This window comes from Bidens hawaiensis, unplaced genomic scaffold, assembly GCF_021521415.1.
Source record: "Bidens hawaiensis isolate Kalapana, Puna unplaced genomic scaffold, B.hawaiensis_p1.1 tig00002307_1, whole genome shotgun sequence".
NCBI classification, from domain to species: domain Eukaryota; kingdom Viridiplantae; phylum Streptophyta; class Magnoliopsida; order Asterales; family Asteraceae; genus Bidens; species Bidens hawaiensis.
In genome coordinates this window covers 2880311-2904476 of record NW_027491124.1, presented here as the reverse complement: position 1 = coordinate 2904476, position 24166 = coordinate 2880311, and the positions used below count along the sequence as shown (strand labels likewise).

The 24166-nt window shown below is 36.6% G+C and overlaps 2 protein-coding genes across 2 annotated transcripts; both read left to right on the top strand.

Annotated features, from left to right (window-relative positions):
- Window positions 1-604: 604 nt before the first annotated feature.
- LOC143616804 (arogenate dehydratase/prephenate dehydratase 1, chloroplastic-like) lies at window positions 605-12483 on the top strand. Its single transcript, XM_077089532.1, has 11 exons — window positions 605-932; window positions 7402-7469; window positions 8435-8527; window positions 8681-8881; window positions 9433-9514; window positions 9585-9679; window positions 10182-10259; window positions 10369-10458; window positions 10535-10602; window positions 10698-10779; window positions 12427-12483. The coding sequence occupies exons 1-11, from the start codon at window positions 647-649 to the stop codon at window positions 12481-12483; spliced, it is 1200 nt and encodes a 399-aa protein (XP_076945647.1). The 5' UTR covers window positions 605-646.
- Window positions 12484-20617: 8134 nt separating this feature from the next.
- LOC143617319 (uncharacterized) lies at window positions 20618-21220 on the top strand. The gene has a single exon (XM_077089918.1). The coding sequence runs from the start codon at window positions 20618-20620 to the stop codon at window positions 21218-21220; it is 603 nt and encodes a 200-aa protein (XP_076946033.1).
- Window positions 21221-24166: the final 2946 nt, after the last annotated feature.

Sequence of the window (24166 nt, the reverse complement as noted above, 5' to 3'; positions counted from 1 at the left end):
GTTTATAATACATATTTTTGGAATTTTTTACAAATGATACCTAAAATAAGAACTTTGTTTTCATAAATACTTATTTTGGGAATTTTCCTTTCTTTTTATCATTAGTTTAAAATCAAAATCAAAATCAGGTGATTAATACTAAACCAGCTGGTAGCCAGGCAAAGGATGGGAAGACACGGGGAGACCCGGGTTCGATCCCTGATGCCGACCGGATTTTCTCTGATGCATAAAATCTGTCGTGCCTTTGGGCGAGGTGAGCGAGGGTTTTACCGGGAATGCCAAATGATCCTTAGGTTCCAGTGTGGGTCCCGATAATGTCAACATAGTCTGGACCAAGGGTGATGGTGCGGCAAATGTGGTCGCGTTATCACTTAACTGAGAAAGTCGCCGTTCGAAAAAAAAAAAGTTGATTAATACTAAAAGATACGATCAAACACCTTGGGAAAGAAAAAAAAGGAAAAAAAGTAAATAAATAAATAGATAAATAAATAAAAACAAGAAGGATCGTATTACGGTTATGTTCATTCCCAAAGGTAAGATGAAAATACAGAGTCTGATTGACTAGTGACTACATATATTCATTCCCAAATTAGGTGTCAATCTCTAATACATTCTTGACAACCTTAAAAAGTTGGCACAAAAAGACATGTCTTCCAACGTTGTACCAACTCGTTTTTCTACTAATCATCCTCATTCCAAATGGGGTGTCACCCATCTTTTTCAAAACAATTGCAGAATTTCTGGGCTCACTGGTTACTTAAGGGTTCATGATGCCTCATGGAGGAAATGGAGTTGCTTGAGTTCAAATTTGGGTCAAAGTAAACCCCATTTGGAAGATGAAAAACCTTCTGGTTTTGTTTTAAAGTCAGGAAATGGAGGAGTCGATGATACTCAGATATCCAAGTTTCATAAAGATTTGAGTTCTTTACCAAGTGAGTTGACTCGGTTAATATTGACAAGAAAGTTCTATGGTTTTTTATTGTTTAGGTTTTATAGTTACTATTATTACTTGTTCTTTTAACGGCAAACTGTTGGTTGGATCAGAGTTTGGAAACAGAGAAATAACAAAGACAGAAACTTGCAGAATGCCTTTTTGTATTATAACTTCAACGATTACAAAAGCAGAAAACAATTGAATACTTGCATAAAAACTTAAACAGAATGACTACTTAAATAGGCTAAAAACTAGACTTGTTCTTCCTAGAAAGGTGGCACTCCTCCTTCCTTTTCTGAACGACTCCAACGTTCACACGAACGTTTATTCATTGCTGCTTTCTCGGTCAGCACTACTCCACTTTACTTGTTCAATGCCATATCATCAATCTTAGTCAGCATTATCCAACATTCTCCCCGTTAATGCTGACTTGGTTAAGGTCCTCCACTCCGATCAAGCTCCTCATTTCTTTGAACTTTATACGTGGCAACGGCTTTGTTAAAATGTCTGCTTTCTGCAGCTCTCCCCGTACATGTTCAACATGTATTTGATCCCGATCCACACACTCTCGTATGAAGTGAAACTTCGTATCAATATGCTTGCTTCGTTTGTGAAATACGGGGTTCTTCATCAAAGCTATTGCAGACTCGTTATCAACCAAGAGTTTTACCTTCTGCGCCTCACTTCCAGTCAATTCACTAAGCAAATTTCGCAGCCACAACGCTTGGCAAGCTGCTGCTGTTGCAGCCATGAATTCAGCCTCACAGGAGCTCAACGCAACAGTCTGTTGTTTTTGTGAGGTCCAAGTGATTAAATTGTTTGAATAATAGAACGCCATACCCGTGGTGCTCCTTCTATCTTCAATATCCAGCCCGTGACTGCTATCGCTGTACCCGCACAGTTTTCCATCTCCAGCCTTTCTATACCACAAGCCAAACCCGGTTGTACCCTTGATGTAACGTAAAATCTGCTTTACTGCTACATGATGGCTCGCTTTAGGTTCTTGCATGAACTTGCTCACCACCCCAACCGAATAGCTTAGATCAGGTCGAGTATGAGTCAAGTACCGTAGACTGCCAATGATTCTCCTGAACTCAGTGGCTTCCACTGATCTGCCATTCTCATCTTTTGTCAGCTTCAATTTTGCTTCCATAGGAAATTGTGTATCATTGCACGTTGCCATTCCAGTACTTTCAAGTATCTTCTTTGCATAACCTTCCTGTTTAATGAAGATACCTTGGTCACCTTGCTGAACTTCGATTCCCAAATAGTAACTTAGAAGACCCAAGTCACTCATATCGAAAGCTTGCTTCATTTTTTTCTTGAACTCTTCAATTTCCCTTTCATTAGACCCTGTTACAATTAAATCATCAACATACACACCCACAATTAAAGTTGACCTGTTGTTTTGCAACTTGTATACTGCTTGATCTTGTGCACACTTGATGAAACCAACTTCTTTTAAGGACATATCAAGCTTTGTGTTCCAAGCTCTTGGAGCTTGTCGAAGCCCATAGAGTGCTTTGTGTAACCTGTACACCCAACCTACTTTCCCTTTAATCTCGAAGCCCAACGGTTGCGTTACATACACCTCCTCTTTAAGCTCTCCATTTAAGAAGGCTGACTTGACATCTAAGTGATGAACAAGCCAGTTTCTTTCAGCTGCAATTGATAGTATCAAACGAATGGTCTCCAATCGTGCCACCGGTGCAAACACTTCCTCAAAATCAACACCTTTTCGCTGCACATACCCCTTTGCTACCAAACGAGCTTTGTACTTAGTTACCGAACCTTTCGCATCCTTCTTTACTTTATACACCCATTTTAACCCAATAGCTTTGTTTCCTTGTGGCAGTTGGGTTAAGGACCAGGTGTTATTTCTTTCAATTGAGTCTAGTTCAACCAGCATTGCTTTTCTCCAAGACTCCTCCTTTGAAGCTTCCTTAAACGAAACAGGTTCGTCATCAGCCAGAAGAAGTTCGTTGTCCTCATACAACTTACGTACTTCTTCATCGGTCATTGCAGAAGCCTGTTGATAAACATCTTGAATTTTCTTGAAGCCCTTTGGTGGTGTATGATCAAAAAATCCATCATGGTCTTCCTCATCTTGCATGGGAAATTGAGGATTTTCTTGCAAATTTCTTGTGGGACCAGCAGATGTAGGTGAACTTTGGTCTGCTGGACATGGGGTATTTTGGTTTGAATTCCCATGCAAGTTCTCCATGTGGTTGATATCTTCATTGGGATTTGGCTGTAAAAAAATTCCTGTTGACATGGACCTTTCACTTTGTACCTCCTTCCAATCCCATCCTTTTGTTTCATAGAAGGACACATCACGTGATACAACTACCCTTTTCTCCTTTGGATTGTACATTCTGTATGCCTTACTTCCAGGCTCAACTCCCAAGTAAATCATAGGTCTGCTCCTATCTTCCAACTTTTGGAAGTTACCTGTTAATTTCATTGCGTACCCAACACACCCAAATACTTTCAAGTATTTTAAGTTTGGTTTCTTCTTCATCCATGCTTCATATGGGGTTCTATTCTTTACAGCCTTTGTAACAATTCTGTTGAGTAAATACACAGAATGGCGCACAGCTTCTCCCCACAATGGTTCTGGCACTTTAAATGATTTTAACATAGAACGAGTCATGCCCATAACCGTTCTATTCCTACGTTCCACAACACCATTTTGTTGTGGAGTGTAGGGGGCTGTGGTTTGCCTTTTGATCCCCATTTGATTACAATAGTTTGTAAAAGCTTGGGAATTAAATTCCCCACCCCGGTCTGTTCTCAACATACTGACCCCATGTTTAGATTGTTTTTCAACTCTTTTCATAAAGATTTGAAACTTCTCTAAAGCCTCATCCTTCGTTTTTAACAAATACACCCACATGAACCGACTAAAATCATCGACTATGAGGAGGAAGTAACGGTTACCTCCCCATGTTTGGGGCGTGATCGGGCCACAAAGATCGGCATGTAGCAACTCCAATGGCTTAGAAGCTCTCCAATTGACTTCTTTTGGAAAACTTTTCCGAGTTTGTTTGGCTACCAAACATGCTTCACAAAGTTGTTCAGGGTGTGAGATACACGGTAGACCTCTTACCAGCTTTCTCTTGGCCATCGATTCTAGCACATGGAAATTGGCATGTCCCAACCTTGCATGCCATATCCAAGCTTCATCGTCCATGCTAGCTTTCAAGCACACTGGTTTTGCAATTTTTAAAGTTATTCTATATAACCTGTTTGCTGATCTTGGAATCTTCATCACCAACCGCTTGTGACTATCGAATACCCTCAGGAATTCATCATGCATCCAAGCATCATACCCGACTTCAGTTAACTGTCCGAGGCTCAAGATGTTACTTTTCAAGGCTGGTATGAAGTATACTTCAGGAATCATTAGTTGATCCCCATTCTTGCATTGAAAGAGTATTGTACCCTTCCCTTTGATCTCTACTCTTGAGTTATCACCAAACCGTACATGGCCCGTTATGCTTTCATTCAATTCTGCAAAGGAGCTCTTCATGCTTGTCATGTGATTACTTGCACCGTTGTCAAGATACCACAAATCTTCACTCTCTCCATTCCGGGTGGCATGACTCTTAGGAAGCACCTTTTCCTCATGCAATAACACCATTGAAGGTATTTCTTCTTCACCAACACACAACATTAACGTCGGTCCATCCTCCGGTTCCTTTGTCAAGTGCACTTCTTGCTCTTGTTTGTTCTTGCACTCAGACGCATAATGCCCAAGTTGTTGGCATTCAAAGCATCTAATGTGACTCTTCTTGTCACATGGTTTTCGGTTTGTGTTGTTGGTATCTTTGTATGACTTTCCTGCATACCGGTCACCCCGACCTCGACTGGATCCACGACCACCTCGTGTGTTGCTTCTGCCTCCTCTTTCTCCATTAGTGTGCCCACGTCCACGCCCGGACCCTTGCTTATTGTAAGTCTTGGCACTTGATGATCCTTCTGCTTTAGTGAAAAGCAAAGCATTTTCACTTGAAGATCCACCTTGCCTCAGTTTTACTCGATCCTCATAGGCCTTTAACCGCCCAATTGCCTCCTCGAAAGGCATGCGTTCCAAATCAGAATACTGCTCCATGGACGCAACCAGATGAATGTATTTTTCAGTTACAGTATCGAACAATTTACGTACCAGTTCCTCATTCTCCAACACGGCACCCACACTGTTGTATTTAGTGATCATACCGGATAGTTTTCCGGCATACTCGTCAATCGATTCACTGTCTTTCATGCGCATTGCTTCAAATTCACTTTTGAGTGTGTGTAATCGAGCCTTTTGAACCCGATCTACACCCACGAATCTTGTCTTCAAAGATTCCCACACTTCACGGGCCGTCTTTTTCTTGGCAACTTGCAGCAATATCTCCTCCGGAATTGCTTGGAAAAGGAAGGCTCGAGCCATCTTGCTCTTCTTTTCATCCGCAACCACCCCAGTCTGCGGTTCGATAGCCTCCCATAAGCCTTGAGCGTCCATTATGGCCTCCATCTTGATGGCCCATGTGGTGTAGTTTGAAGAGGTAAGAGAGGGACAGTAAAACGGGAACGAGTTTTCTTTTGGTTGGTTTAGATTGGTAGCTAGTGCACTCATGGTTGCTGAGTTTATGTATTTGGGCATATGATAGGATCGAAATCTTGCTCTGATACCAAAATATTGGTTGGATCAGAGTTTGGAAACAGAGAAATAACAAAGACAGAAACTTGCAGAATGCCTTTTTGTATTATAACTTCAACGATTACAAAAGCAGAAAACAATTGAATACTTGCATAAAAACTTAAACAGAATGACTACTTAAATAGGCTAAAAACTAGACTTGTTCTTCCTAGAAAGGTGGCACTCCTCCTTCCTTTTCTGAACGACTCCAACGTTCACACGAACGTTTATTCATTGCTGCTTTCTCGGTCAGCACTACTCCACTTTACTTGTTCAATGCCATATCATCAATCTTAGTCAGCATTATCCAACACAAACTAGTATACTCCTAAACATTGTTAAGCCTTACAAGAATCATCTACATCTTGCAGGATTCGAACCCTTGACGTTTAGAATGAATAGTTGGAATCATACAAACATACCATGTCCTTTGGGACAAACATATGAGTATATGACTTGTTAATTCATTGATTTCACACAGAAGCTACACTTTTTGCCTTTATGCCAAAAGGGGGATTTGAATTTCAAGAATGATTTTAAATTAATATTTTTAAAGAATATTTGATAAGTATAATCAATCAGAACAACAAATTGCTGATAAATTAGTTTACTATTTTTGTCGATTTTGCCTTCTGGAGTGTACTAGTTTTAAAAATAATAATAAATAAATAAAAGTAAAATTTGACTTTTTGTCTTGATCCGAGCCTGTGATTTTCTCTGTGTATATTTTAAAACTTTATTAAGTCATCTGTTTTGACCTTCATATATACCACTTCATATAAAAATTATATATATATATATATATTGTTGTGTATAATTTGGATGGTCTTCTTGCTTTCTGCATTTAGAGTTTTGATAATTGTTGCATTGTTGTTTTTTTAGCAAATCACAAGGAAAAAAAAAAGTTGACAAGGTGTGACTATATACATATACCACGCTCACTCGTCATATGGGTTGTCTAGCAGCCTATGTTAGAAGTGTGTTGTCACATCAGTTGCTTTTACGTCCGTTTAACACATCATATGACTCATATGATTTGTAAGAACACCAACCCGATCATAGTACCCATATGATTAGCTACTATAATACTCTTATGATCCCGTATAACACTCATACGACTTGTATGATCTCAATGGTTTATGCTTAGTTTTTCTGTCATATGCCATAAGTTTTGAGAAATTTTATTGACTTTTAGTCATCCAGGGCTCTAGGATGATGTTGGATTCAGAATTCCATGCATGTGATTTTATTTTTTCTAATTTTATTAAGATACAACTTTTTTGACCTTCATATAACTACTACTGCATAGAGAAATTAGATTCCGTTTTGTTTGTTAAATTTGGAACAAATGCATGTTAAGATTTATTCTGCATTTGGGTTTATACAATTGTAAATGATTGTTGCTTTTAAATACTGGGAATATATTATTATAACATTTCAAGGTTCTTTTTATAAGTTTTAAATATTAGATATATATGCATGAAACTAGCTTTTGACACTTTTGGTTTCCTTGCGTCTGAAGCTGTGGAGTTACTTACCCGTGTTCAGCGGGTCATGCATAGTAATGTTATGACTCCAAGATCAGCAAATATAGTTTTTAAAAGATTGGGTTTTGCGATTCAAAAAGGGGTAGCGGCGCAGCTTGTTGCCCGCTTGCCTTCTGTTTCGATGTAATCCAATAAACAATTTATAATTGAGAAAAATTGCATATTAAGAAACCCTAAATGGCATATTTGCTTACAATCTAACTATACATGTTTTTTTTCCCCTCTTGTTGCAGAAGCATTATCTTCAACAGATCTTGTCCCTCCAAATAGTGACAATTCAAAAGTCCGGGTCGCTTACAAGGTAATTCTGTTAAAACATATATTTAGAGAACATTACAAAATAGTCATTTTCTTGAACATGTTATAGAGCACTGTTAAAAACGCATCTACTTTTTGCGTCAGTAATGACATAAATTGTATCGAGTATAGATTTCAATATATATTGTATTTCACGCATAGAACGGAAATATTTAGGAGTTAGTCGAGTAAGCATAGCTATGCGGCCATAGATTCGTGTATGACATAGCTATATGCATGAAGTTGATCTTATATTACTGGCTGGGTTGTACAAGGTAATTGTATTGAAAACATTTAACTAAGACATCATATATTTTCTTGAGTGTGTTATACCTATGTAGACATGTTAAAAAAACTAACACTAAATTGTAATTCACGACACCATATCACGCATAGATTCACAAATATATTGTAATTCACGTATAGATTAAAGGATTTAGATAGTAAGAACAGTTGCAAAACCACAGATTCACGTATCCCACGTTAATATGCATGAAATTGTTCTGACTTAGCTCGATCGCTTACATTTTAATTTTGTTAAAAGCAATAAACTAAGACATCATATTTAGAAAATTCACAAAATAATCATGTTCTTGTGCGTTATACCTGTATAGCCATGTCAAAAACATATGAACTCTAAGTTAGCCATCAGATACGTGACTGGGAATCGTATATCTACTTTTTCTCATGATAATTGCTTAAACAAATATCATACAAGACACTGAGAGACACCCTAACGTGTATTGATTCACATATAAATTATATTTTTATGTATAGAATCAAAATATTTAGGATATACTCGAGGAAGAGTAGATACATGGCCATAAAGATATTTTCACATGTGAGATTGTCCAGACATGACCATAAAGATATAGCACACTAAAATATTTACGTGGTTCAATAATCTGCATACCCATGGTGGTTTTTATGATTCTTAATTTCATATTGTAAATCTTTTGAACTATGCAGGGTGTACCCGGAGCGTACAGTGAGGCTGCTGCTCTTAAAGCATATCCAAAATGTGAGACAATTCCATGTGAAGAATATGAATCTGTATTTATGGTATTCTATATATTTTCCCAAATTATATTCTTCCCTTTTTTAACCCGGATATGCACTGCTTTCACGAAAAATATAAATCTGATATGTATAACTATGACAACAATATATATATTTTTTAGTTTGAATGCTTAATACGTATGTTTGGATTTTCAGGCAGTTGAGTTATGGTTTGCAGACAAAGGCATAATCAAAATTGAGGACTCGGTAGGAGAAAGCATCCACAGAAATTATGATTTAGTTCTTCGTCATAGGCTGCATATTTTAGGAGAAGTGAACCTCAGTGTTGATCATTGCCTTTTGGGATTGCCCGGTGTACAAATGGGGGATTTAAAGTGTGTGTTAAGCCACCAGAAGGTGCGTACTGTACCTCATCGGTTATGCAATATTCAATAATTGGATGTGCGTGAAAATTGTATAATTAGATGTTCTGAGTGTTTCACAATTTCTGGTTATTAAAGTGGGTATTTCATAGATGAATGGTTACTAAATGGTAAATAAATCCAAAAATTTGAAATTCGTTATTAGTTGGGTTTGATATATCTATTGAAGCATGCCAACCGACACAAATGCGAGTGTAATGCCATGAAATTTACGTACTATCATATTCACCCAAGTAAAAAAATTAATATCAAATACACTCATTTCATTAAATAAAATTATAATATGACCATTAAACCCGTAATTCTGTGTTTCCTTACTCAAACTCTTAGACCCTAGTAAAAGTTTTAAAGGATTGGGTTTAAATGTCATAAATTAGAAAATGGTTTTGAGCAGATATTTTTATGGTAAATATGATGCTGTAATTTTGTTCTTTTTTATAAATATGATATGATACTATGCTTTAAGAAGATTTATTTTACCCTAAATTCTAGTGGATTAGTGTTGATACTATGTTAATAACACAGGCACTTGATCAATATAAGATGTTGCTGAACGAATTAAACGTTGTTAAAGTTAATACTGAAGATACTGCCGCTGCAGCCCAGGAAAATATTGAGAATCTATTCCATATATTATATAGCCTTTGTTTATTTTAAAAAATTTTCTATGCAACAGATTGTAGCCTCTAAGGGCGTAGCAGACACCGGAGCGATTGCCAGTTCTCGCGCAGCAGAAATATATGGGCTCCATATTCTCTCTAAGAAGTTTCAGGTATAAATAAGCTTGTAAACGTACCGAACAAACACAAACAGAAACAAAACATGGTATGTTCATTCACAGAATACAAACAATTAAGCATAGGGGGGTTTCTTGTTCGTGTTCATTAGTTAAGAAAATGAACATGTTCGTGTTCGCCCGTTAGCAGTATAAGCGAACGGTTCACTAACGTAAACGAACGAACATAACTGAGCTAAAACAAGTTAAATGTAAAGTGAAGAACGATGTGTTGGGTTTAACAAGTTATTATAACCAGAGTAAGTTGTAATGTGCCAAAAGTAATTAAATGAATATGTTAACGAATGTTAAAGAATGATCTTAAACAAACGTAAACTAATGAACATGAATGAACATAAAAAAACAAAAACAAATGAATTTAAATCATCAAATAAGACATGTGTTCTTGTTCATTCTTTTGACTACATGAACACGTTTATTTGTTTATGTTCGTTCATTTATTAAAAAAAATCTGATCATGCATTTATTGCTTTCTTAGGATGATTTACATAATGTCATGCGCTTTCTAATTCTAGCTAGGGAGCCTATTATCCCGGGAGTAGACAAGCCTTATAAGGTAAAAATAATGGTGCATTAGCAGGGAAAACTCACCGGGCTCCTCAATACCCTCCTAACAAGTGAAATAGATGTATTAATGATTATATTTGTTTTTTTTTATATCAAAGACGAGCATTGTGTTTACATTAGAAGAAGGCTCGGGACAATTGTTCAATGCTTTAGCAGTTTTTGCTCTTAGGGACATCAATTTATCCAAGGTAATTTCTTTTCACAAATTTCATTAGTTAAAAAGTCAACGCTTGACAATTTTCCAATTTTCAATTTGACTTAAAGATTGAGAGCCGGCCTCAAAGAAATCGCCCACTTAGAATCGTTGATGGCAGAAACAAGGGGAGTGCCAAGTGAGTTTAATCTTCCAAGTTCACTGTCGACTTTTTGTTCTGTTGAATTTAAATCATTTATATTACTTTTTTGACGTTTGACTTAATTTTCACAGGTACTTTGACTATTTCTTCTACATTGATTTTGAAGCTTCAATGGCAGAGCCTCGTGCACAATGCGCTCTCGGCCATCTGCAGGTTGGTCTTCATAGTTCATAATAATTCTTTGGAGTTCTTACTTCAAAGTCAAATGAGGTATTGCAACCTCAAAATAAATTAGATGCAAAATGCTAAGTATTGATATCGAAAATATGATTAATAAGGACCGGGCTCGAATGATCAAATATAAAAAGTACCTTGTAAACTTACAACTGCCTATAAGATTGTCCATGCTTGACTCCTCAAGGTCAACCAAGGTATTGTTTAACTTTTAAATTGGTAAGATCTATATAAATATCAGAAAATATTATCTAGGATTACGAATCTACCTATACTAATTAAAAAAATAATGATTATGATGTGTCCTAACCACATTCAATCTTAACTTTAATTTTCTAATCTCCACTCTCCTTAATTCATGTTATCCATGGGTCATGGGTTTAATTAGTATGACCCATTAGTTGTAACCCATATGAGTAAAAAGTATTTAATGTAATTCTAATAACATTAACTTTTACTAACCCATTGCATCTAATTTTACTATTAGATGTAGAAAATTTGACCATAATTTCTTAAAAAAAAGCATATAAACAATTGAATATCTATAATAATTTTAAAATCAAACAGTGAATTACCAAATGAATTAAATAATGATTTACAAACCATTGTCATATAATAATTAGTGACCTATATTTAGATATTTAGTTATGTGTGTACTTCAAATTTCGTTGAATAAATATAATATTTATAATCTTACAATTTGTAAAACACTATTTAACTTACATTCGTATTGATCATATAAAAAATCTTTAATATGCTTAGGTACCAATAATTGATTTTATGTCATCTTAAAACATTATTTCAATCTTAAGAAAATGTAAAATTTAAATATGTAACATTTGAAGTGTGTGTGATTATATTAAAATTAATCTATAAATTCAAAAGAAAATCTCTAAATTACATATGATTAAATACTTAAATTTCGGTCATTTGACAAATCCCGTGTAATACACGGGTTCAAAAGCTAGTAACTATATATACGACGTTCAAAGCATCTGGAGATTAGAAACCGCAAAAATGTAAGGCTAATTTGTGTTCGAAAACTAGTACGTTTGACTCTCTAAAGTCAAAGTAATCATTTTCTTGCAAAAGCTGGGATATCATCATCATCATCATCATCATCGTACTCAGTATATCCCACTAATAGCATAGCAATGCTATGGTAAGGTCTGAGCAGGGTAAGATGTAGACAGCCTTACCTCTATCCCATAGGGATAGAGAGGCTGCTTCCGGTGAGACCCCCGGCTCGATAGTAGTTTTGCATCAAGCCTTGGACATAAGGCACATAGCACTCAATCATCAGGGACACCGGCTGATTGGTGCATGTGCCCTTGTCTTTTGGCTATCAACGCCACCACATGATGCCTGATTAACCTTCCGCCACCTTTAACGTTATTTTCACGAGATTGGTAAAATAACGTCAAAATTAGTGCAATTTTACTTTTGCCCACCCGAGGGTTCACACATATATACTTTATATGCGCGCACCGCAAGCAGGGCGTAATATCATTAGTAATTTATCATACTTTAATTTACTCTCTCACCTTGAAAGAACGATATATAATCAATGATTATGATTATCATACAAATGTAACGTATATATTAATATATTCAACTTTTTTGCAGGAATTTTCTAGTTTTCTTCGCGTTCTTGGTTGCTACCCGATAGATACAAACCTATAGACGACTTATGGTTATGGATATTATGAGCACCCACTGCACATATATTATATGCCATTGATTGAACAGATATAAAAGGAAAAAAAAAACTGCTAGCTAATGATTCTCTTTTCTAGTTAATGATTCTTTCTTCCTATACATTTTTCGTGTGTTTGTGTTTCTTGCTCTCCAACCAAGTGTTTCCTTTTATGTTAATGGTATGTTAATGCTGTCTGAATTAAATTTTTTTTTTTTTTTCCATGAGAATGTTACATTTAGATATTGCCCTTGACTAAAAAAAGGCTGTTTTGATGGCCATAAATTTGATTAATATTCATTTTAAGGTCATATTTTCCCTACGACATGATTTGTATTTGGGAGAAAAACAAATCCAATATGAATCTCTCCTTTTACCCTAACTAATATTCAACATTTTAACATTTATAGTTTTTTAACTTTTCAAAAATAACCCTATTGGTGAAAAAGAAGTTTTGGTTGAAAGAAACTTTAGTTTTTATTATATATAAAAAGGTAAATTTTAAAAAATAAGCTACTTAAAATAAAATTGATTTTATAAAAATGCTTTGGGCTCTCCGCCTTCCCCACCTCTTTCCTTAAGTTGAAGCTCATAAACCTTTGAAATTGAGTGAACCATCCAAACTGATAAAAGTCGGCTACCTGACAGGTTTAAAATATATACCGCATGGTTCACGGTTCGATTTTTTTGATTTGACAGTGAAAACTGGCTTAACTACGGTTTCGCAGCCAATCCTTAAACCCATTAACAATTAGTGAAATTAAAAGCACTACATTAAACATTAAATATTCTACTGCCATATGTTTATGAAGGAAAAGTGATGCAGAATTATCTCCTTTCCTAGTTTATCTTTTTCCATGTTTAGTATAAATAGGATGTTGGGGTCTCTTTGTTAATTAGTTTTTGATTAAGTTTTATATTAAAAGAACATTGTTTTTGAACCATTGGTTCGATTTTATCATCTTTGTTAATCATGAGTCTCTCGAGCCATTGATCGCTTCCGAAACTGCATCAAAAACACTAAGCAACTCCCATGTAACATTTTGCCATGTTCTTCACAATTCTATTAAGCAGAATACTCCAGGCGCTTTGATTCAAGGTGTCAGCCTTTTGATGATCAATCACCAGTAACATGATTTTGCTCACGTTACACATTCATGTACGAAATAGTATTTGGTGTCGATACGTTTGCTACCAATGAACATTGAGATTTTTCAGACGGGTTATAGCTAAATCGTTATCTACACAATAGCTTCACACTGTAGCACTCCATATCGGTTGATACACTAAGTGCGTAGTCCCTTTAGCCACAAAGTTTGGCACATAAGCAACAGATGTTGCATCCATAAATAGCTCGACCTTTCATGAAGAGAGAGCTACCGTGCACTGCTTTTGGGAAGACTAAGTGACTAAGCCTCTTGAAATAAACCGCCATTACGTTTGTTCCCCTCCAATCTAGTATATAAACTAAACTTATTAATATTTATATTAAGTATAGGGGTCTTATTGTAATTATTGTAATTAGTAGGGAAAATATGTAATTATTTACTCTATAAATAGGAGTGATATCAGACAAATTTGTTAACATATTCAGTATATTCAATCGTATATTCAGTATTGTTCAATCAAGAATTCTTGTGTATCATCATCTTGTTCTTATTCTATTCAATTAAATTAGGATTTGTTCTCTAATTACCAACAGTGGCATCAGAGCCAAGGTTTGAGAAACTGAGATAATCGATCTGAAGTTTTAATCGATTTGGGAATTCAGATTATGAACGTCCTAGTTTTAAATTGATAATTGAAATTATCTGTGTGATAATCAATCGATCTACAGGAATAAGGGGCCGTGATCAATTGAATCAGGGAATTCATTTAATTGAATTGATTGATTAAGGGAAGAACAAGAAAGGTTCGATCAAATTATATCAGAAGCAAAATCAAATTTGGAATTACTTGTGATCACTGATTGGTCAAGAGACAGAAAAGGATTGTGAATTAATATGTGATTAATTGTCTTGAATTCATATTTGCGATAAAAAAAAGTAAAAAAGTTCGTTGTTGTCTTTTGGTTCTGTCTCAATAAATTGATGAATACATCAATCAGTAGGCAACTGAGATTACAAGTTGTTAGTTAATCAATTTTTATATATTCTTGAATATTACTTTGCTGCAAATCAAAGTAAAGAAAGCAAAGCAATTTTTATAATCAATTGCTTGTTAATTTGGTTTGGATTAAAAAATTCGTATTGAAACATTTTGGAAGAAGTAAGAAAATAAGAATAGTTGGTTTGCTTCGTTAAGCAACCCAAAAACCCATGTATTGTTTTCGGTGGAGACAAACAATTGTTTTTTATTTGCTTTGCAACCGAAAACCCGGATACTATTCTTGGTCGAAACGGTTGGTTTTGATTCACTTGGTGACAGATAAACCCGAACACCGTTGTGTTTTAGAGTAGTTGGTTTTATTGAGTTATCACTTGACTTATTTAACTCCTTATTTCTCTACCACATCTTCCTCCCTTTGACCAGCATGATTTGCTCCTTTTCCCATCCTTTATTCTTGTTATTTCCTTTACAAGATTTTATGATTTTGTATTTAATTGTCCTATGTAACATTTGAAGTAAGAAGAAATATAATAAACAAAAATAACCTTTGATATGTTTTTTATCATGGTATCAGAGCAGGACATTATACCACTTTCTTAGCAAAACCCTACCTGACGTTTGCTCCAATATACATTCACAACACCACCTTGCTTCTTCAATGGCCGGCGACAACCTACATCACAAGAAAACCAACCCTCAAAATTCTGATAACCAGTCTCTGCCATGGGCGACTACCGTCAAAGAGTTCGTTCCCATAAAACATGAAGGCCCCACAAATCAGCGGCGAGACAAACCCGAACGTTGCACTCACTGTAACCGAGATGGGCATGCTCACGAAGGTTTCTTTAGGAGAATAGGGTATCCCGATTGGTGGCCGGGAAACGGTAAACAAGAAGAAACCAAACCAAAGACATCCTGCATCAGTTCAAGTCCTATTCCAGGTTTAACAAATGAACAATATGAAATTTTCTTAAACCTCTTTTCAGGAAATAAAGATGGAAATAAACCTACTGCTTGCATAGCTAAGAGAGGTAAAGATTCTGATGATTGGGTGATAGACTCAGGATCAACCGAGCATATCACCTACAACGCCGATATCCTCCGAAACAAAACAAAAAAACAGTTTGAAAACCCGGTTGTCATTCCAAACGGAAACGCCATACCCGTTGAAGGAAGAGGGGAGTGCATTTTACCGGGAGGAACGAAAATAAAAGATGTCTTACATAACCCAATGTTCACTTGTAATCTTTTGTCGGTCAGTCGTTTAAGCCAAGACCTTCAAGCAGCCATAACCTTTTTTCTCGATTTTTGTGTTATGCATGAAATTAACACAAGGGGCTTAATTGGTGTGGGTGAACGCTGAGGTGGTCTATACCGAATGGGAATGGTTGAAGAAGAAAAGAAAGCCATGATGGCAACAATTGATACATGGCACAAAAGATTGGGACACGCTTTCGGTGAGAAACTCTCACAAATTGATTTTCTTAGCAATTCTCCCTTCAATAAAATTTGTGACTCTTGTTCTAGAGCTAAACACACAAAACATCCATTTCCCGTTGGTGATATTAAAACTAGTGGGTGCTTTGAACTTATTCATTGCGATATTTAGGGTAAATATCGATTTCCCTCCTACTCCGGTGCCAGGTCTTTTTTGACCATTGTTGACGATTTTAGTAGATCCATTTGGGTGTTTTTACTAAAATTTAAATCTCAAGCAAGCAAATTGTTGATCAATTTTCATAAAATGGAACCCAATTCAGAAAATTGATTAAAAGAATCCGGTGTGATAATGGTGGTGAATTTACGTCCAACGACATGCTAGAGTTTTATGCTGAACAAGGAATTCTCCTTGAAACTACTTGTCCACACACCCCATAACAAAATAGGGTTGTAGAGAGAAAACATAGGCACATAATTGAAACCGCTCGCGCCCTAAGATTTGAAGCCAAATTGCCTAAAATGTTTTAGGGAGAATGTGTATTAACCGCCACTTACATTATCAACCGATTGTCGTCCACATCTGTCGACAACAAAATTCCCTATGAAATTCTTCTTAACCAAAAACCCGACTACAACCTTATGAAGACATTTGGGTGTTTACTCTATTTCAAGAACAACAAAACCAAAGGTGACAAGTTTGAAGAAAGAGGAAGACCGGGTGTTTTCCTAGGATACCCACAAGGAATCAAGGGATATTAAATTTATGATATCCAAACCAGAAAAATTATTGTCTCTAGGCATGTGAAATTTCATGAAAACATTTTTCCCTTTCACAAAATAGGCAATGACGAAATGAATGGAAGTTTGTTTGATCCCTTCATAATTGAAACTTCAAACAGAAGCTCACCAGAAACAAGTTTTATGCCTACTGATTACATAGCCCACGAAGAGATGCTTGAGCCCAATCAAAATCTTGAAAGCCCAACTAATGAAGACAATCATGAAAGTCCCATTAGGCCTACACATGAACCAGACCCAAGTGCAACAACCCAAAACTCCAAAGAGCAATCAACCTTATCTGGGCCAGAACAATCCCAAAATCCCAGTCCTTCTACTGAACCAGCTCCAGCTCCGCCTGGGATAGAACAAACCCAAAATACCGAATCATCTGCCAAATCCCCAACTGAATCTCCTTCCGAAAGTACCCAAAACCACCCCACTCGTGAAAAACGGGCCAAAACACAACCAAGTCACCTGAAAGATTTTGTCGTCGAACTTCCCTCATCGGTAGACCACGCTCAACCTGCAGCAACTCAAGAATCATCTACGGTACACCCATTAAGCAATTTTGTTTCATATAATAAATTTTCTGACAATCACAAGGCCTTTTAGCGGCTATCGACTCGGTCGATGAGCCCAAATTTTTTCATCAGGCTATCAAGAATGAAAAATGGAAAGAGGCGATGAAACAAGAAATTCATGCCCTTGAAAAAAATGGCACGTGGACCCTTGAAAAATTACCGGAGGGAAAACGAGCCATTGATTCCAAATGGGTATACAAAGTGAAGTACAAACCAAATGGTGACATTGATAGGTACAAAGCACGACTCGTGGCAAAAGGATTCACTCAAATTGAGGGAGTTGACTATCATGACACCTTTGCTCCAGTTGCCAAACTTGTCACAGTTAGAACAATTTTAGCCATCGCAGTAAAACGGGATTGGCTCATACACCAACTAGATGTAAACAATTCATTTTTACATGGTGATTTACATGAAGAAGTGTACATGAAGATACCTCAAGGCTTTGCTAAAAAAGGAGAAACACGAGTTTGTCGACTAAGAAAATCTCTCTATGGGCTTAAACAAGCCTCCCGAAATTGGTACCAAAAATTTACCAATGCTCTTCTTAGTCTTGGCTACACTCAATCAAAAGCTGATCACTCTCTTTTTATCTATCGACATGGTAATATTTTCGTTGCCGCCCTTATTTATGTCGATGATGTTGTGATAGTCGGCAACAACGGAAACAAAATACAAGACACCAACGACAAGCTTAACCAACATTTCAGCATCAAAGATCTTGGAAACCTCAAATACTTCCTTGGTATAGAAGTTGCCCGTACCACCGAAGGACTTATACTAAGCCAACAAAAATATGTTCTTGACATCCTTCAAGATAGTGGCTTACAAGGATGTAGACCAAGTTCCTTCCCTTTTGAACAAAATCTCAAACTTGACAAGAGTGAAGGTGAACCACAAGTAGATGTTGGACAATATCGAAGATTGGTAGGAAGACTTCTTTACCTGCAAGCCACCCGACCTGACATCACCTATGCGGTCAATATCCTAAGTCAATTTTTTTCAGATCCTAGACAACCGCATTTAGATGCTACTCATCGTGTTTTATGTTATCTAAAGCCACACCCAGGCAAGGAGTCCTTCTTCCACGTGAAGGAGAGTGCAATCTTAGGGCTTATTGTGACTCAGATTGGCTTGGATGTCCATACACACAGAGATCTCGAACTGGTTACCTGCTCCTTTCGGGTGGAGTCCCAATCTCTTGGAAAACCAAAAAACAGTGTGTTGTCTCCCGTTCTTCCGCCGAGGCAGAATACCGACCTATGGCATCTACCGTAAATGAAGTTTTATGGGTTCGTTGGCTTCTAAAAGATATTGGTGTGATCCTTACAAAACCGACACCTCTATTTTGTGATAATCAAGCGGCCCGTCACATCGCTAATAACCCAGTCTTTCATGAGCGCACCAAACATGTAGAGATGGATTTCTATTTCGTTCGGGAAAGAGTTGATAGTCAAGAAATCAAACGTCACACCATTGACACCAAAATGCAAATTGCCGATATATTCACAAAGGGCTTGGGAGGACAACAACTTAGATTTCTACTTGACAAGTTGGGCTCTCGAAACTTACATGCTCCAACTTGAGGGGGAGTATTGAGATATCACTTGACTTATTTAACTCCTTATTTCTCTACCATATCTTTCTCCCTTTTGACCAGCATGATTTGCTCCTTTTCCCATCCTTTATTCTTGTAATTTCCTTTACAAGCTTTTATGATTTTGTATTTACTTGTCCTATGCAACATTTGAAGTAAGAAGAAATATAATAAACAAAAATAACCTTGGGTATGTTTTTTATTAGGTTTAAGTTATTTTGGAAAATTCAAATTATATCAGAAGTAAATATGTAATTATTTACTCTATAAATAGGAGTGATGTCAGACAAATTTGTTAACATATTCAGTATATTCAATTGTATATTCAGTATTGTTCAATCAAGAATTCTTGTGTATCATCATCTTGTTCTTATTCTATTCAATTAAATTGGGGTTTGTTCTCTGATTACCAAAAGTGGCATAAGAGCCAAGGTTTGAGAAACTGAGATAATCAATCTGAAGTTTTAATCGATTTGGGAATTCAGTTTATTAACGTCCTAGTTTTAAATTGATAATTGAAATTATCTGTGTGATAATCAATCGATCTGCAAGGATAAGGGGCCGTGATCAATTGAATCAGGGAATTCATTTAATTGAATTGATCGATTAAGGGAAGAACAAGAAAGGTTCGATCAAATTATATCAGAAGCAAAATCAAATTTGGAATTACTTGTGATCACTGATTGGTCAAGAGACAGAAAAGGATTGTGAATTAATATGTGATTAATTGTCTTGAATTCCTATTTGCGATAAAAAAAAGTAAAAAAGTTCGTTGTTGTCTTTTGGTTATGTCTCAATAAATTGATGAATACATCAATCAGTAGGCAACTGAGATTACAAGTTGTTAGTTAATCAATTTTTATATATTCTTGAATATTACTTTGCTGCAAATCAAAGTAAAGAAAGCAAAGCAATTTTTATAATCAATTGCTTGTTAATTTGGTTTGGATTAAAAAATTCGTATTGAAACATTTTGGAAGAAGTAAGAAAATAAGAATAGTTGGCTTGCTTCGTTAAGCAACCCAAAAACCCATGTATTGTTGTCGATGGAGACAAACAATTGGTTTTGATTGGCTTTGCAACCGAAAACCCGGATACTATTCTTGGTCGAAACTGTTGGTTTTGATTCACTTGGTGACCGATAAACTCGAACACCATTGTGTTTTAGAGTAGTTGGTTTAAGTTATTTTAGCAACCGAAAAACCCATATATTGTTGTCGGTTGAGACGAACAATTGGTTTTGATTTGCTTTGGGAAACCCGTATACTACTCTCGGTATTAAACGGTTGGTTTTGATTCATTTGTGACCGAAAAACCCGTAAACCGTTGTTGAAACAGTTGGTTTTATAAACCGGATATCATTTATAGAACTAACAGTTGGTTTTGATTTGTCTTAAGTTGTAAGGTAACTGAAAAAACGTTGAATTTTTATTGTTAAAGGTTGATATCGATTTGATCCGATACTAATAAAGTTGAAATCAAAGTTGATCTGAAACCGGTGATAGTCAATTTGTCAAGATTAGGAAAAAGAAAACTAAGAAAATGGTTCAGTCCAAGGATAAAGAAGTTGTAACTTTAAAAGAAGGAGGGACATTCATGAGTTTTTAATGTCCTATGTTAAACTCCACAAATTACACCATTTGGGCTGTAAAGATTAGATCGATCTTTAATGTCCATGGAATTTGGGAAGCCGTCGAACCAAAAGAGGGCACCCAAGTTGATGAGAAACAGAATAATACTACAATTGCATTACTGTACCAAGCAATTCCAGAAAACATGGTATTGCAAATTACTAATTTTACTTCCTCTAAAGAAATTTGGGACACATTAAAGGTTCGACATGTTGGAGTTGACAGAGTTAAAGAAACGTGTTTAGAAACATTCAAGTCAGATTTTGAGTCTCTAAAAATGGGTGTTGACGAATCACTTGATGTTTATTCCGGAAAAATTAGTGAGATTGCATCAAAAGCAAGCAATCTTGGGCAAACTATGAATGACAAGAAACTGGTCCGAAAACTACTTAGTTCGGTGCCAGAAAAGTTCATTCAGATTGTTGCTGTGATCCAACAGTTTGTTGATCCTGGTGCAATGCCATTCCAAGAAGCCGTTAGAAGATTGAAGGCTTTTGAGGAACGTACCAAGAAGAAAATCAAGGAGAAAGACATGCATGACAAGCTCTTATTCTGCAACGAAGACGGAAAGAAAAAAATCCAATGACCATAAATGTGAGCATTGCGGTCACGAAAGTTCAAAGCAAGAAAACAACGGACATGGTGTAAGGCCCCGAACCCCGGGAACCCCACAGTTGGTAATCATTCAAACACTTGTAAAATTTAGTAAACTTAAAAACCATTTCTTCCATTAAAACAAGTGTATCTGAGTGTAAATTTTGCGGAAAACATGAAAAATGAAATAAGTTCCCGAAACCTGGGAATTTATCCCAAGAACCAAAATAAGTATAACTGTTATAAGTTTCCTTGAAATAAAATATTCATAAACAATTCTTCCTTCCAGTATGCCCTTCACCATCCAAGTAGCTCCGTGCACGTCCAAGCGATTAGGCATCCTCTTCCAAATCCTGAAACTTACACTAACATGCACACAAAGTCAGCTTAAGCTGAGTGAGTTCAAGTTTTAAATAAGTAGCAACAGTTTTAATAATCATTCCAACGAAACGGTAAACGGAAGTACATCGGTTAGGTCACCACATTCAAATAAATAATCATCCTTACGTATGAGCACCTCTATACGTGCATTCCTATATATATCATTATACGTATATATAACATTCAATAATAACATTCAGGGCCGAGAAAACGTACAACCCAAACACGTAACATTCAGCGCATGCAAACACAAAGTAGGCATACGCAACATTCAGTAGTCAAGACGACTACAAACATTCAGGGTCGAGCAAACGTACAACCCAAACACGTAACATTCGGCGCGTGCAAACACAAGGTAGGCATACACAACATTCAGTAGTCGAGACGACTACAAACATTCAGGGTCGAGCAAACGTACAACCCAAACACGTAACATTCGGCGCGTGCAAACACAAGGTAGGCATACGCAACATTCAGTAGTCGAGACGACTACAAACATTCAGGGTCAAGCAAACGTACAACCCAAACACGTAACATTCGGCGCGTGCAAACACAAGGTAGGCATACGCAACATTCAGTAGTCGAGACGACTACAAACATTCAGGGTCGAGCAAACATACAACCCAAACACGTAACATTCTGTGCGTGCAAACACAAGGTAGGCATACGCAACATTCAGTAGTCGAGACGACTACAACATTCGCCAAATAATGGCCATTCTAAATATATATAAATATATATATATATATACATACACATTCCATAACATTCCAAGGCCTACCGATACTAGCAAGCCTATGTAAAACCATTCATAACATTTCATCAAGTAAGAAAAGCACTTAGGTGTGCATGCTAGCCTAAACTTAAAAAGATTTAAACGGGGCATCAAGAACTCACCTGAGATCGATCGAATACTTGCAACGAGCTAGGAAGTTCCTAAGGGCAAAATCACAAGCAAGGGCCTGTAAATTACACATAACGCGTTACTAAACTAGAATGTAGGAACACTCTAGCCTAATGGGCCGTACCAGCCCAACACTTTGGCCCAAGGCCCAACACTTGGCCCAAGGCCCAACAACTTTGTCCCAAGGCCCAATACTTTAGCCCAAGGCCCAACAGCTTGGCCCAAGGCCCAACAACTTGGCCCAAGGCCCAACCACTTGGCCCAAGGCCCAAAGATAGTCAAATCGGGTCGAATGCGCGTGAAATAATCCTTAAAACCATTTGTTAACCGAATCAACCCCGAATGGACCAAATTCCGTCTAAAACCTTTTCATTCATCATAAATATGTCACCCGAGTTGATAGGGTTGACGGTTCCTTTTACAACACTTACTTTAACATTTAAAAGAAAATTCGCGCATCGCCGACTCGACTGACGAAGCACTAACCCCAACAGCCCCGTGCATCAAAAATATAATTTTCCCATAGCCCTTAAACTCGCCTAGGGCTGTACAAACTGATTCGGTCGGTCATCCGATCGTTTAACGCATCAAACTCAACAATTGCCAATCCTACACCCGATAAACCCTAGTTTTCGAACTAAAATCGATTGACCGACCTAAACACCTCCATTGGCCATGAAATTTTAGTATATTGTAAGTGATATACCTAAGAATATGACGGAGTACGAACTTCAATTATAACAGCCCCGAAAAATGCGAGAAAGGGCAGCCACCGGTTAAGCCTAAAACGAACTTATTGATCAATACGAATATAACATGCAGATTTTAGCATGCAAAGATGTATTTTATTACATAGGAAAAACATGGAAATAAATTATTAAATTCTTACCAGTGTTACATAAATATCTTAAGTTTATAAAAATATTTTTATTATATTTTTCTAGTGGACACAAAAATCATAAAAATTCTTCTAACACAGAAAGGTATGTGCAGCTATTTCAGCTGCGCAACAAAATGGTTTTATTTTTATAAAATTCATTACCCAGCCAAATTAAACGATTCCAATTGGGTTTGGTTACTAACTCAAAATATTAACTTCCAGAAGTGGATTCCTAACCAATTTAGACTTGTCGAAAAAAGGTTATGATGTCGGGAAGACGGACCAGAATCCGTCGTCCCGCATCAGGTTTGACACTCGATTTTATAAAATCATAAAAACTATTCAAATCTCGTCCAAAAATTACGTATTATACCTCTCTGGAAACTAGACTCAAAGTAGAACATCATGGAATCAAGAATCGATCAAAAACAGTGGATTAACATCACGTTACAGACCCTACAATAATCGTATACGAATCTGTCAGCCAGCTGTTATCATCAAAACTCAATCTTAACGACCAATAAGCACGTTCGTATGATCAATTAAGGAGCAAAAGACATGGGGAATCATAAAACCGACCTTGAATTGAAGTTTTCACGGCTGAACATGGCGGGGCAGAAGAAAAACGAGCAGGGGGGGTTCTTAGCTGCGATCGGCTGCACTTAGGGTTATGAGTTAGGGTTTTTCATTCTTTTATGATATAAAATAAGAAGTTTCATTCTAGCCCCTCAAGTATAAAGTGTGTAGCAACTTGGGTGGAAAGTTACATAATT